Source organism: Ceratotherium simum, chromosome 27, assembly GCF_057802395.1.
Source record: "Ceratotherium simum simum isolate JZ-2026a chromosome 27, ASM5780239v1, whole genome shotgun sequence".
NCBI classification, from domain to species: domain Eukaryota; kingdom Metazoa; phylum Chordata; class Mammalia; order Perissodactyla; family Rhinocerotidae; genus Ceratotherium; species Ceratotherium simum.
The window spans coordinates 23,773,306-23,786,715 of record NC_141926.1 but is presented as its reverse complement, the minus strand read 5'-3'; the positions used below and the strand labels follow the sequence as shown (position 1 = coordinate 23,786,715).

The 13,410-nt window shown below is 39.4% G+C and overlaps 1 protein-coding gene across 2 annotated transcripts in view; it reads left to right on the top strand.

Annotated features, from left to right (window-relative positions):
* Window positions 1-1,973: 1,973 nt before the first annotated feature.
* NCAM2 (neural cell adhesion molecule 2) overlaps window positions 1,974-13,410 on the top strand; it is a 488,709-nt gene continuing 477,272 nt past the window's right edge. For both annotated transcript variants that reach the window (XM_087418188.1, XM_087418189.1), the window contains exon 1: window positions 1,974-2,194. In XM_087418188.1, the coding sequence (XP_087274314.1) occupies window positions 2,140-2,194 (55 nt within the window). In that variant the 5' untranslated portion in view covers window positions 1,974-2,139. The remainder of the gene's footprint in view (window positions 2,195-13,410) is intronic.

Here is a 13,410-nt window from a genome sequence, read left to right as displayed (position 1 = left end):
AAAATTGCAGGTTTTGTAAAGAGTCTATTTGGTGCAGGCAGTATCCTTTCAACTTTCTTCTGTAACTTTGTGTGTTTGTGTGTGTGTGTAGCATTTCTTGATTCCCTAGAGAAAACAAGAACTGGCGAAAATAAACGAGTCATTTGTCTTTCACACCTATAAATGTGCTGTTTCTACCCTTTCCTGCAAAGAACTGACTGTGAGCTTACTTAAGTACAGTTGGTGCTTCCCAGAATTGGGAAAGGGTGTGGGGAGGGAGCATTGCCAAAAGAACTTCCTAAATATATTGCCCTAAATATACTACTATAAAATCGAGAGGGAGGAAGAGGTTCTCCAGTTGTGTGGTGCTGAGAGGGCCATTGGTTAGAGTTCAGCCGCGTGGTGTGTTGACAACTGCCTTCGCCCCTCCACTCTTCACAATAGCCCCATCCTGGGATGCCGAGTAAGTGAATCTTCTGTATCAAGAAGATTGTGTTCTGCCTGGGGAACACAAATTGCAGACAATATCTCCCCTATCCATGTTAGCTTCTACTCTTACCCTTTGCAATGAAACCTCCGTTTCAGCATCGAATCTGGGTGTAGCGGGGTGCGGCGAACTGGATTCTGAGCTCTACAATATTTCTATCCTCTCCTGCTTCCGTGTCCTCACTGATAAGGAAACGGTCAAAGGCTTCGCCGGGACTGCGGTGAGGCAGTTGAGTACCTTAAGGAATAAGAACGAATGTGCAGAGGAGGATCCATTGTCAGTTGCAGCTGGTCACTCTGACCCAGGCCAACCGACAAGGGCCCTGGGGCCAGGAATTCTGCCTCTTGCCCTTGCTCGCTCTTGCTGCAGGTTTGACATCAAACTGACAGACCTTTTCCTACACTTCTAGGAGAAATAATGCTATGCCAGAACCTTCAGAAGAAGCGAGTTAGTTCTGGGCGCTTGCCACGGCTCCATCACTTCATTTACACGCGCGCACACACGCAGGTGTGTGTATGAGTGGCGGGTGGCGTGGGGAAAGATCCCCGTGCGGTGAGCTGTCTTTGTACATTTCCAGGACCTCCCTCGTCGCACCTGTCGCGGGGACCCGGCCTGTGCTGTGCGCTGGGGACCGAGGGCAGAGCCCGCCGAGTGTGACGAAGAGGAGACCAAACTTCCCTAAGGACGCAGCTAACGCCCACAGCTGAGTTTAACGCAGCCCCTCCAACATCTCGCCCTCTCCCCAATGTCTATCCTTTACGGTACCTGCTCTCAACAGCAGTTGGTCGACATGGATAAGAAACACCGTGCACATCTTTCCGCCTACCCTCTAGGGCCCGAGGAGACAGGCAGTGTAGACACTAGAGGACAACTGCGTCTCCTCTGCCGTGGCAGAGTGGAAAGCATGAGAACGGGGCAGCCTGCTGGAGGTTTGAGCAAGAGGGAGGGCCTGGGAGAGACAGAGAATCTTCCTCCCCCCCGCCCCACGCCCTTGGAGGAATGAGAGCTGCAGAATACACCGCCCGCCCCCAGATCCCCTGCTCCCGCTAAGCCCAGGCGCGCTTGGAGCGCGGGCCCGGGCGGCCGCCTGCAACATCAGCATCAGCTCGAGCAGCCCGTTCGGGCGAACCGGTCGGCGGCGGTGCAGGAGCTCGAGGCTGCCCTCTCTCCTCGGCCCAGGGACGTCGGTCAACGTGCGGACGGCCATCAGGCTGAGCGTGCAGCCGCCACTCGCAGACGTGCTCGTGCCGGCCCGATCGCGGCGGCCCCGCTAGCTGGAGGCACCGGGCACCGAACCCGCCGCTCCCAACTGGACTGCGGACGAATCCTGGGGCCGCGCGCCTCGCGGGACGCGGCCGCCGTGCGGCGCGGAGGGATACGCCTCGGCCGCGCCTCCCCGCCCCGCGCCCCCGCCCCCGCCTCCCTCCCCGCCCGGCTCTGCTGCCGCCGCGGCGGCCGCTGCTGCTACCGCCGCCGCCGCCGCCGCCTGGATATAGTGCGGCGAGGAGCGGAGCTTGCAGTCACTTTGCGAGGAGGAGCGCGCGGGCTGCGGGCGGCTGGGCGCCCCGGGAGCGGCGGCGGCTCTAGCACAGACGGCCGTGGCAGCGGAACGTTCTCTCTCCAGGGCTGCACTTAATAACTTTGGAACTGTCCACCAGTGCCACGTCCTGAACATGAGCCTCCTCCTCTCCTTCTACCTGCTCGGGTTGCTTGTCAGTAGCGGGCAAGGTAGGAGTGTGGTGCTTTATTGCGTTTACTTTCCCTCCCCCTGCCACCCAACCAAGAGAGGCAGAGGGGGGCACGAGAGGAATTAAATGAAAGAACTAAAGTTATAGTTATTGTTGTTGTTATTTTCACCCTTGCTTTTAGCTGCCGCTAAAAATCGTATCTGTGCTGTGGAGACCCTTAATTAAGAGCAAATACGGAATTGGAGATGGGCATCAGTGAGCAGGAGAGCGAGGCAAACTGCTTCTTTTTCTAGGATCTTGGCCCTCTCTGATTTTTATGATCCCAAATTGGATGTGTATGTTGGTGTGTATTAACAGTTAAATATCTGAGGTTGCGGAGGGAAGGGGAACGATGATGTTTCACAGACCCAGCAGAAACTATCAGCATGAAACTCGTTTGTGAAATATCTCTGTTGTGTGCAAGAAATTCAATTCTTAGAGACTCTTTTTTCCCCTTTCCCAAGACCCCGGTTCCTGACTAGGAAGTGAACGGTGATGGCTTATTTCTGTTGGAAACTAAGAGAGGGGCCGTGGATGTTGTGATGGGTAAAACTAGGGATGTGTTGCAGTCATTCATTTTCATACACCACCACCCCCTCCTTGTTAATACATCAAGGTTGGGGATTTTTATAACGTCAGATTGTAATTACTCCTGTAAGGGATTTTTTAGCTTGTGAAGAACTAGTGGGAGCTTTTATCTCTTAAGAAATAAATGAATGGCTTACTAGAATAACCTGAGAGAATTTGTGGAAGCTACCTCTGTTTGTCTGTCTAGAGATGGATGCGAATTTGCTTTGTTTAGGTAGTTCACATTCACATAAAATATATTTAAAATAAAAGGGGGCATTTTCAACTGTCCAGACAAGTTTGGACATTTAATTGGGCACACAAAATGCTAAAACATGCATTGGTGGAGGTCTTTAAAGAAAAAGAAAATAGCGATAATTTTGTGATGTGTAATAATTGCGGAGGATGTTATATTATTAGTGTAGCATGAAATTGTTTTTTTGAGAAAAGATAGATTAGGAGACAAGTTAAAATATCGCCGCTATATTCAATTCTAAGCATTTTTTAGCCTCTTCTGCGTTGCTCATTTGGTCCAGCAGGGGGTGGTAGAACTCCATTTTAAGACCGGGAATGGTTGTTTCTGGTCTTCCACACTCCCCGGGTCCTATCATTCTTCAGCAGGGCTTGACATTTTGGATATGAAGCCTTCCTTTCTCTGCCCTTCTCTTCCCTAAAGCTATAGTGTTAGTGTCTGGTGACACACGACTGGATGTAGATTTTATGTTCAGAAATCAGAGTGCAAACAGTGGATGTTGCTATAGTTTGTAAAGTGTCTTGGTAAGCTGCTGCTCATTTTCCCTTAATAACATAGAGTATGCAAAATTTCACTTGTAGCAAAATTGCAGGTATGTCCATCTGAAGCTAATATTAGCCCAGTTAATTTAATAATTTCACTATTATAGTAAAGATCAGCCTAACACTTTATGCTATATAGATATGCTGCTTTAATTTTTGGAGTGCTGCTGATTATGTTTAACTGTTCATTTATAATGTAGAGAGGTATTTCTGAACACTAAGAAACAGTCCCTGAAAATTACCATTAAAATACCACTGCAATTAACCAAGTATAGATAGTGTGGAGTAAGATGTGGGCATAATAGAAAGCAAGTTTATGCAGACTTATGGTTACGTTGTGACTGGTTTAGAGAAGGAAAATGTCTCAGTTGTGGAATCTGTGAATTTACCATTGTAGACGTGAAGTGTGTTGGAATTTGGGGGATGCAGGGGAAATCTAGGAATGTTTATAGTACATACAGATATGTCTACTTTGGGTCTGTCTATGTAACATATATCTGAAATTGTGATTCACCTAATTTATAATTCAGAATGCAGGGTGATTATAAAGAGGGTCTCTAAGACTGAAGCATGCATGCCTGAAGGGGAGCCCATATTCACTGTAATAAAACAGGGAAGGAGGAGAGCATCGTTCTAAAGATCTCTCTATCTAGTACAATTTAAAAATGCATGACACTTAGAAAGGCGTAAATGCATATCATAGAGACCTAGCTTTTGTGAAACAGAACGTGTAATACTTCTGTGCCGTGTGTCCTAATGAAGGCAGAGATGCTTAGAAACAGCCATCCTGATCCTGGAGTCCAATTCCTCTATGCTAGTGTTTTGTTCTCCAATTAAGGATGCAGCAGCAAGTATCAGACACACCACTGGGAGCAGTTTTGAAAAAATGAATCCAGTGTAACTCATAATTTTGTTTATTCTTTTATAAATGGGGCCATGGAAAAGCTGCCAGTCAGAGATCCCTGGGCTTGCCTTAGAAATACTAAAATCCCAGCTTGCTGATTTATGTTTCCAACAATATACTTGCAGAGGATTTTATGAAGCATGATTGAAGCTATTGCTTTGGAAAGTGGTGTGCAGTTAGGCTGGGGAAAGGCAAGGATGATGTATTCCCTTTTAAATAGTCAAAACGTTTTGAACTGCAGCAGTTGCATAGGAGAAAATGATGGAAGTGGAAAACTGACTAACTTAACTGGATGCCAATACCGTAATTAGCTAACAAGTCCGAATAATTCTAACTTTCAACACAAGATTATTGTTCTACTGGGGTGAGAGCCTTTTTTCTTGTAGCAAAAAGGCTCCTTCAAAAACCTCTCATTTCCACTGCAAGATTAACTTCCAATGAAGTAAGGTTAGGGTTTAATTGTCAAGCTTGAATCCACTTGTCAATAGAAAGGAGATTCTGTAACTCTAACTTTTGCAATTATTTTTCTTTTGTATTCAAAACTTGATCGTAGCCTCTGTCATCATAAATTTCAAATGGTAACTTGAGTCTGGGATTAACAGTGCATTTGCTGTTTGGATCTATGCAAATTCAGATTCCCAAACTGTAGTACGTATGTATTGCTTTCCCGAAGGTGGGTTTCTTAAATCATTTTCTTTTTCTTTTAAAAATTATCCAAATATAAGTAATAAACATCTATTACTGGATGTTCACATAAATGAAATGGGAGCATTCTTGTATGAAAATGTAAGGTAAGAACAGAGCTATTCATCTCTCGTGCAATCCAGTTCAACGGTACATAGTTAGAACACTTACCTAAGCCGAACTGGGGAGAGGGGAGTGAATTGTCCAGTTAATTAGTTAAGCTTACAGGCTTCTGCGTACATTTACACTTTCTGGTGAAGTGCTAGTAAGTCATTGTTCGTTAGAGAAGTGTACCTTCTAAAACTAAAGCACAGGTGTGTGGGTGTCTACTAGGTTCAGGTCTATAGGAAGGTCTCCACCAACCTATCTTCTGTGTAGCCTGTTACACAGTTACAGCCTCTCTCACATCCTTTTTCTATCTACCCTGCTCTAATTCTTTGTTGTCAGCCTCTTTTTTGCAAGGTTTCTGTTGAATCCACTCCATATTCATTTGCACTTAGGGAAGATAGGCTGTGTAAATTAATATCGCTATTGTCAGCGAATAACCCAGAGGATTTCCTTCCCTGCTTTACGTCAAAGGAGTTAAGCAGAGCATTTTGTTACTTTAGTTTCTAATGCTGAATTGGAGCCCATAGAGCAAGAAGGGAAGTTGATGGGTCCCGGGTGTCAGATGAGTCTTTTCAATGACACGGGGGGCTAATGGTCTCCCAGAAGTAATGTTCTATTAGAAAAGCAATTAATGGAAAAAGAGGACTTCATTCAATACAAGAAGAAAGTCAAACTTCATATAACTTAGTAAATAAAATGGCTTTCTTTCAAACGTAGAAATAGTTTGTGATGGAACTGAGAAATGAGCCACAGAGATTGAGGCTAGTGACCAAGCTGAACAGTGTCATTTGTCTTTGTCTGGTTCCTTGTGAGGGGGCAGAGGGAATGAAAACAGGGCTGTCAGTCTGAAGGCCCTGGAGCTACTCCTGATGCTTTCTCTGGGTTTTGACATTTGGGAAATGATTTAAATTTATGTGTTTTCAGGGTTATCTCTCATAGCAGTGAACTTTGAGGGCATGAAGAAAGTGCACGATAAGTGGTAGGGCAAGTCTGAATTGCTTTTGTTTTTTTGGTCCAAAATAAAATTCATCCTCCGGGTGTTGGTGGATGCAAAATTAATTTAATAATTTAATATTCTTATAAAGGGAATATGACTGTTTTTCAAGTTTTGCTGACCTAGATTCTAAATTTGTTATGCCCTTTTTACTATCCCAATTATATTGAAGGTAGGCCTTTTGAAAAGATTATAGTTTTAATTTTCCAAATTATATGATATGAGAGCACTTTAAGATGGAACCAGTGCTTTTATGCTTTTATTAAATGTAATATTCCTGAGGTTCATAGAACCAAGTTATCTTTAATTGTTCAGCAAATAAAAGTGCTTCTATATGGCACTCTTTTAAATATTTTAATATCTTTTAGCTATTTACAATTATAATAATAGTCATGATCCCAAATAGCTAATCACATACTTTCTGGTTTCACGTATTCACTTTTGCCACGAACAATTCATCAAACATTACAGGACATTTTAGAAAGCTATGATGTAATGAAACAGACTTGCCTGAATTTAAATAGTTAAGAGGGATGATGTTGAATTTTGAGAATATTTATGAGCATAACAATCAACAGATGAGAGTTTGAAGGATTTCAGGCCAATTGATCAAATTTTTCTTGGTCCATTTTGTTACTGAAACTAGTAGGGAAAGGGAAAGATCATTAGATTTGAAATTAGAAGACCTACACCACAAAGAATCTCTTGACTTTGAAGAAGCAACCTAAACTCTGAGAACCATTATTTGCTTATTTGAAAATCTGATATAAAAATATCTGGCTAGTTGGCCTTGCTGTGCTGCCATGAGGAGCAATTGTGGTAATAGATATGTGGAGCATCTTGTAAAATGTCAGCCCTTCTATGCCAGACATTGTTTCTATTTTTTGGTATAATATGCATACAGATAAATCTGCCTGTGGTTTAAAAACATCTCATTTATTCAATTTTTTTAAGTCATCATAAACTGCCCCGTGATTAGAAAAAAATAGTGAGGAACAGAGATAATCTAATTCATTGTTAAGAGTGGCTCATTCATTATTTACTCATTCATCAAACATTCATTAAATGCTTACAATGTTTTAGACACCGTATTAGGTGGCATTCCTAGGAATGGTTGTATAGGTTGTATAACGAACAACTCCAGGGGGCGCCACTCATAGTCATGGTGATAGAATACATACTTATTTTCACAATTTTCCAGCAGATGGCAGTAAAAAGTCTTGAGGAATGGGTTTCTTTTTGTATCATGAATCCCTTCTATGGGCCAATACCAGGCTGGTGTTAGTCACCAAGAGGCTTAGGATGGACACACAATTAGGATAAGTGACTTACTAAAGGTCGAATAGAAAAGTAAAAGGGTTAATAAGTAGAGCTCTGATCTTGAAACTCTTAATTCAGTTCTCTAAACACCAAACTTTTGCATAGATTTAAAGAATTAATCTAATATTTCTTCAGCTCAAAGTAATGGTGATATTTAAATTCTGTGCCATTTTGTCAGTTAATCAATTAACAAATACCATTCAGCCCGTACAATGAGTAGAATGCCAGCATCTTATAACAGTACAGACAATTTGTTCAAAGTCCTTTCAACCACCTTATAACTAATGATCGTCAAGAATCCAAGGGACTATTAACTTTATTTTATGGATGAAAAAATTGAGGTGCCGAGGAATTATCTGATTTGCCTATATCGGTTATAGTTAGTAGTTATCTGGAATTAGGATTAGATTTTCTCACTTCTAATTCAATGGCTATTTTTTACTATATTTAATGTATTTGAAAATTTGTGTGTTTGGGGGAAGAGGTAATGCATGGAATTCAGTGTTTACAGTTGAGAAGACAAAAAAATATAAATTTAAAAAGCCAAATAAGCATATGAGAGATCAGTAAACTGTTCAACAAAATGTTGGAAAATGATAACAGATATCATTAATTAAAAATTAAATGGTTTAAATAAGTTCTTAGGAATTCAGCACCTAGAAAAGGCTAAAATTTGTGGAGTGTTTACTAACTGCTTGGCTCTATTGTAGGCATTTTACATGTATTAACCAGGTTAATATGTACAACAACGCTCTAATTATTATCGTATTATTATTCCCCTTTTACACTTGAGGGCTAAGAGGCATAGAAAATTTAAATAACTGTCTAAGGTTGGATAGCTAGGAAACAAAGATTTGAACTCAAGACTTGTGCAAAGGCTCTCCTTTTAACCAGACACCACCCTGCCACTCACTGAAGCAGAGAGGGCTTCAACATGGTGACAGTAAATGGAGAAAATAATACGAGGAGAAAAAAACGGCTGAACAATTGTAGGAAAGTAGGCAAGTGTTTAGAGGACAGAAATAATCCAATTTAATTAAGTGTTTGGAAAGATGAGTTGTTGGACTCAATTACGGAAATATTGATGGGACTGGGAGGTGGAAAGGCTTTGAGGCCAAGCTGAGTTTGACTCTTTTGTGTAGATTTTTTGGAACCATTGTTTGAGCAGGAAAATAATATGATTCAAGTTTTGTTTTGTTTTCAAGTCTACTGGCTATGTGTGGGGTGGACCAGAGGAAAATGAAAGAGTGAGTGGGCATGACATGTTTCTATGGAAGAATTAATGGATCTTAATAACGCATTCAATTTGGGAAATTAGGAGGAAGGTGGTACCCAAAGATTTAAGCCTATTTCACAGAAAGAAAGGTTATGTCTTAATAGATATAGGGAAATAAATAAAGAAAACCAGTTATTTTAAGCAAATTTTTTTTGTTTGCTTGCTTGTAACTTTCTATTGCGGTATTAAGGTATCCATGGACCACCTGGACAGAAATATCATCAATAAATTTAGAAAGGCAGACTGTTGTTCTTTGTCATTCCTCCAGAATCTGTCTCTACTTTTATTTAAGTTCTGTTTTTATCTCGTTCTTTCATCACTGTTTGTACTTTAATATTATTTAGTAAATGTTTGGAATTTTGGGTAAAATTTCAGAAGCATGTAGGTCAAATTTGCTTTTATTATATATTCTTCCTTTTCTCTGCTTATTCATAGTTTTGTTTTTCTTTTGATTCTGGAGAAACTAAAATCAAAACAAAAAACGTGAGAAAATAACAAAAAGAAACCAAAAAAAAAGAAACTAAACTAAAAACAAAACAAAAAAGAAATTTGATATTGAATATAGAGAGTTGAAAATTTTTCTATTGGTATCCAAAGAAACTAATATTATTGAGTGCCTACTCTATGCCAGGGAGCTGTGCTGGGCATTTTCACTCATTTTCTCATTTAATCCTGATAAAATCGCATTCGATAGATGATGTTTGGAGATAAAGGGTGTCTGATTTGCCTAGAGCTATTAAGTGTGTTCTGTTACTGACACTCAAATTTACAGCCAAAGAGCATCAAATGCATTTAAGATATAATTCAGTCTTTTCTGCTTCTCTGTGTGTTTCCTTGATGCATATTACCTTACACACGATTGATAAATAGGGGGATGGTGTAGAAATCGTGTTGATCCTTATAAGATTTCTTCAGCTCATTAATTTTTAAGTGATCGAGCGCAAGCTTCCTCGCAATTAAAGAGAAAGCCTTAGCAATCTGCGAAGATGTTAACAAAAATATGAAAAATCAGCTCAAGTGCCTTTCCTTAGTGCAAGTATTAGTTTGTGTAGTGATTTTAAGACCCATTTTGATTTCTGCTTTTTATGTATCTGGCAATGTTCAGAGTGCAGCTGAAGAAACTGGGAAGGCGTTTTCTCCTGTGTTAAAATGGTTTGTTTACTTGTATGTTGTTTCTATTTTTTGAGGGCTATACTCTGGATCATAGTTTTCATTTTACAGTGAATGTCCTTCAGGCCTTGCATCTTGAAAGAAGGTGCAAAAACTAGCTACAAATACCAGTAGAGATTTAACTGTGCCAGTATTTTAATTAAGATTGTTATGGTTTTTGTTAGTGCTTGGTTATCATTTCTGTAGGTTTTGAGTGTTCTGACCTCTAATCCTGTCTTTTTCCATAAGCCGTGATATTTTTTACTGCACGATTTTGCAGGCCCTGGCGTTTTTCGGGGTTGCAAATGTGGTGTTAGAGCAGAAACGCATGTCACCACTTGTAAAATAAAGCAATGTAATATGCCTGAGACCTATATTATAGTATAATAGAGTGGGTCCCAATCTAAGAAATCAGTACACTTGTACTTTGTTCTAAGTATTAATGAGAGGGCTTGGGGACAGTTTTTCTATTATTGTAATTCGTTCATTCCCAACCAATTTTTTAGTAACTGTAATACTACTAATAATAGGCTTTCTCATTATTTTTGTATTTATTGTCCCACTTAATTTCTCTCTGATTATTATTCTCTACCTCACAAATATTGAATACATTGCTGAGCAGAGCAGTTTTATATTACAGCAGTAACTTTGTGCCATCCATGAGAGAAATGTTAAACACAGCTTATGTGAAGATTAAAATATAACATGAAGTATGTGACATATACTTTGTCAAAGTACTAGTCAATGATATTTACCTGTTTTTGATTTTTTAACTTAGTTACTTAGATAAAACACTTATAGCTTTTTAATAGCAACTGAAATTAAGCACATTTTTAATCCTGTTCACTTCTTTTTCATGCTCTTTATCATAGAATAACTGGCTTCAGCCTACCTGTTCTATAGATTATATGCTAATACTTCAAACCAGATTAAACTTTTGAATTATCAAGGGGCTAGAGTTATATTATAAAATTTAATGTTTTAAAATGTGTATACCATACACTGAGACATAGTAGTTAACAAAAACGTCTATAGTCAACTTTAATTTAACTATTTGAAAGTGGGCAATTATCCTGAAAGGTAGATACTATTCCTGATTTGGAAAGGAAGAAAATGAACCTCAAACAGGTGTAATTACTTGCCCAAGAAAACTTAAAAAATGGTAGGACCAGGGGCTGGCCCGGTGGCATAGCAGTTAACTTTGCCTGCTCCACTTTGGCAGCCCGGAGTTCATGGGTTCAGAGTTTGCAGGTTCGGATCCTGGGCGTGGACATATGCACCGCTGGTCAAGCCATGCTGTGGCTGCGTCCCATATACAAAACAGAGGAAGATGGGTATGGATGTGAGCTCAGAGCTAGTCTTCCTCAGCAAAAGGAGGAGGATTGGCAATGGATGTTAGCTTCCTCACAAAAAAAAAAAAAAAAAAGATAGGTCCAGGACTTGATATAAATATTTTACTCTCGATACAACACATTTTCCTATTACAATGTCTCTGTTTTTACTTAAATATGCTTTATTCATATCTTTGAAGCAATTCTCAAATAACGTCTTAGTACAGGACATATTTTTGTCATTCTACTCTTCCAAGTTACTTTTAGACTATGTTTGTGGGACACATGCTATAAATTTTAATTAGAGGTCTACTTTTCATTTCAATTATGTGGAAGTTTCTGACTTAGAATTGTTAAGACTTTTGCCTTTTATTCCTTTTCACAATCCTGTTCTCTCAGCTTCATTGTTTGTTACTCGGCACACCAAAGACTCTTGCAGCATTCCTGGAATGCCCAGATTTGGACCCTGCGTGTACTCAGCCCGTGTCTTGTCCACTTGTCTTACCTTTCTTTGCCTGGACAATTCGTATTATTTTTCTTCAAGACTCAGCTCAAGCGTCTCGTCACTGAAGACATCTTTCTTTCTTTCGACATATATACCTTAATTGCCTACTACATATTAGTCAGTGTGCAAGGCACTGAAGATCCAAACAAGGGGGTAATATAACTGAATTCTGTAGGTCAAACTTCACTGAACCCTACTGTGACCTTCCGTGTGAACTACTCCATGAGAACAAGAATGCTTTCCCATGTTGGCATCCCATTAAATACAACATACTTGATTAGAGAGTTGGCTGTAAATTCATATCTGTAGTCCTGGAACATAGCAGATGCTTAGGCAATGTGCACTGAATGAATATATAAATATTACCCAGCAGAAGTAAAACAAAATGGCTGACTACTTAAAAATATATTTACTCTAGACTTTGGATAATGATTTGGTTTCTTGGGAATATACTATATGTAGATCTGGGTATTTGTTTCAAACACTTTGTTTATATCACCTCATAAGGTGAAGGCCTGCATGTGATAGGCCTTCAATAAATATATGAATATCTATAAAATAATCAAGTCACAATGGTTGTTTAATTGAAGAGGAATAACAAGGATGACCTGCCTTATTTCCTGTACTGAAAATGAATTAGACTGGGAATAAAGCAAACTTTTAAATATTGCTATAAGATTTGTACTTTTGAGGGCTTATCTGAGGCAAAGGAGATGGTTATGTAGTTGGGATTTCAAAGTCTTTAACATATAGAAAGAAATGAGGGAGATATAATAAATTGATAATGATATAATTAAGTAGATCAGATATTGTCAATAGTAAATATATGATATGTCAACAGAGTCAGTATTTAAAGTCCTCAAAATCAAGATAATCTCCTGAGGTGGATTAAAAATTGATTATTCAATCAATGATTATTGGAAGGCGATTCTAAACTGTATGGATAGAAAGACAATTAAGAGTTATGTTACCTTATTTTTTCTTAAACACATGGATTTGTCTCTTTTTTTTTTTAATGAAATTCAGTTTAATCTCAAAAAATTCTCTCTTGTCTGGTAGTAGTGTTTGTCATGATTTTTTGATGTTCTCTGGGTCTGCCTTCAGTGATAAAAGCATTTAATTGGACAGAATACATTTTCAGATACTCCCCAATATCTTTATCACCTATTTATTTGTCTGCCTACCCTTTATTCCACTAACGTTACCATTAGTGTGTGTGCCACTTTTAACTTGAAACACAGTTTGCAATTAAAGATATGGATACGGCTTCTGATTCATCCATTTACACTTTCATTTCTCCCCTCAAATTTCACATAATTTATAATCACTTTAATTGGTTATCTCCAAGAGTCATTTTATTTCAAAGCCCCCTCATCAGCCCCAGGCTGATGCATTTTCCCTCTGTGGGGACTGCATGTGGTCTGCAATTATGAAACAAAACTCAAAATAGGTTGTTAAATGATATTTTGCCATCCTCTCTGCTTTGCTGAAAAACTTTCACAGCCATATCTAAAATGGATATGAAATAGTCAACTTTCGTATTCTCATGATATTAAGATAACACTTCTTAGTACAGAATTCTGA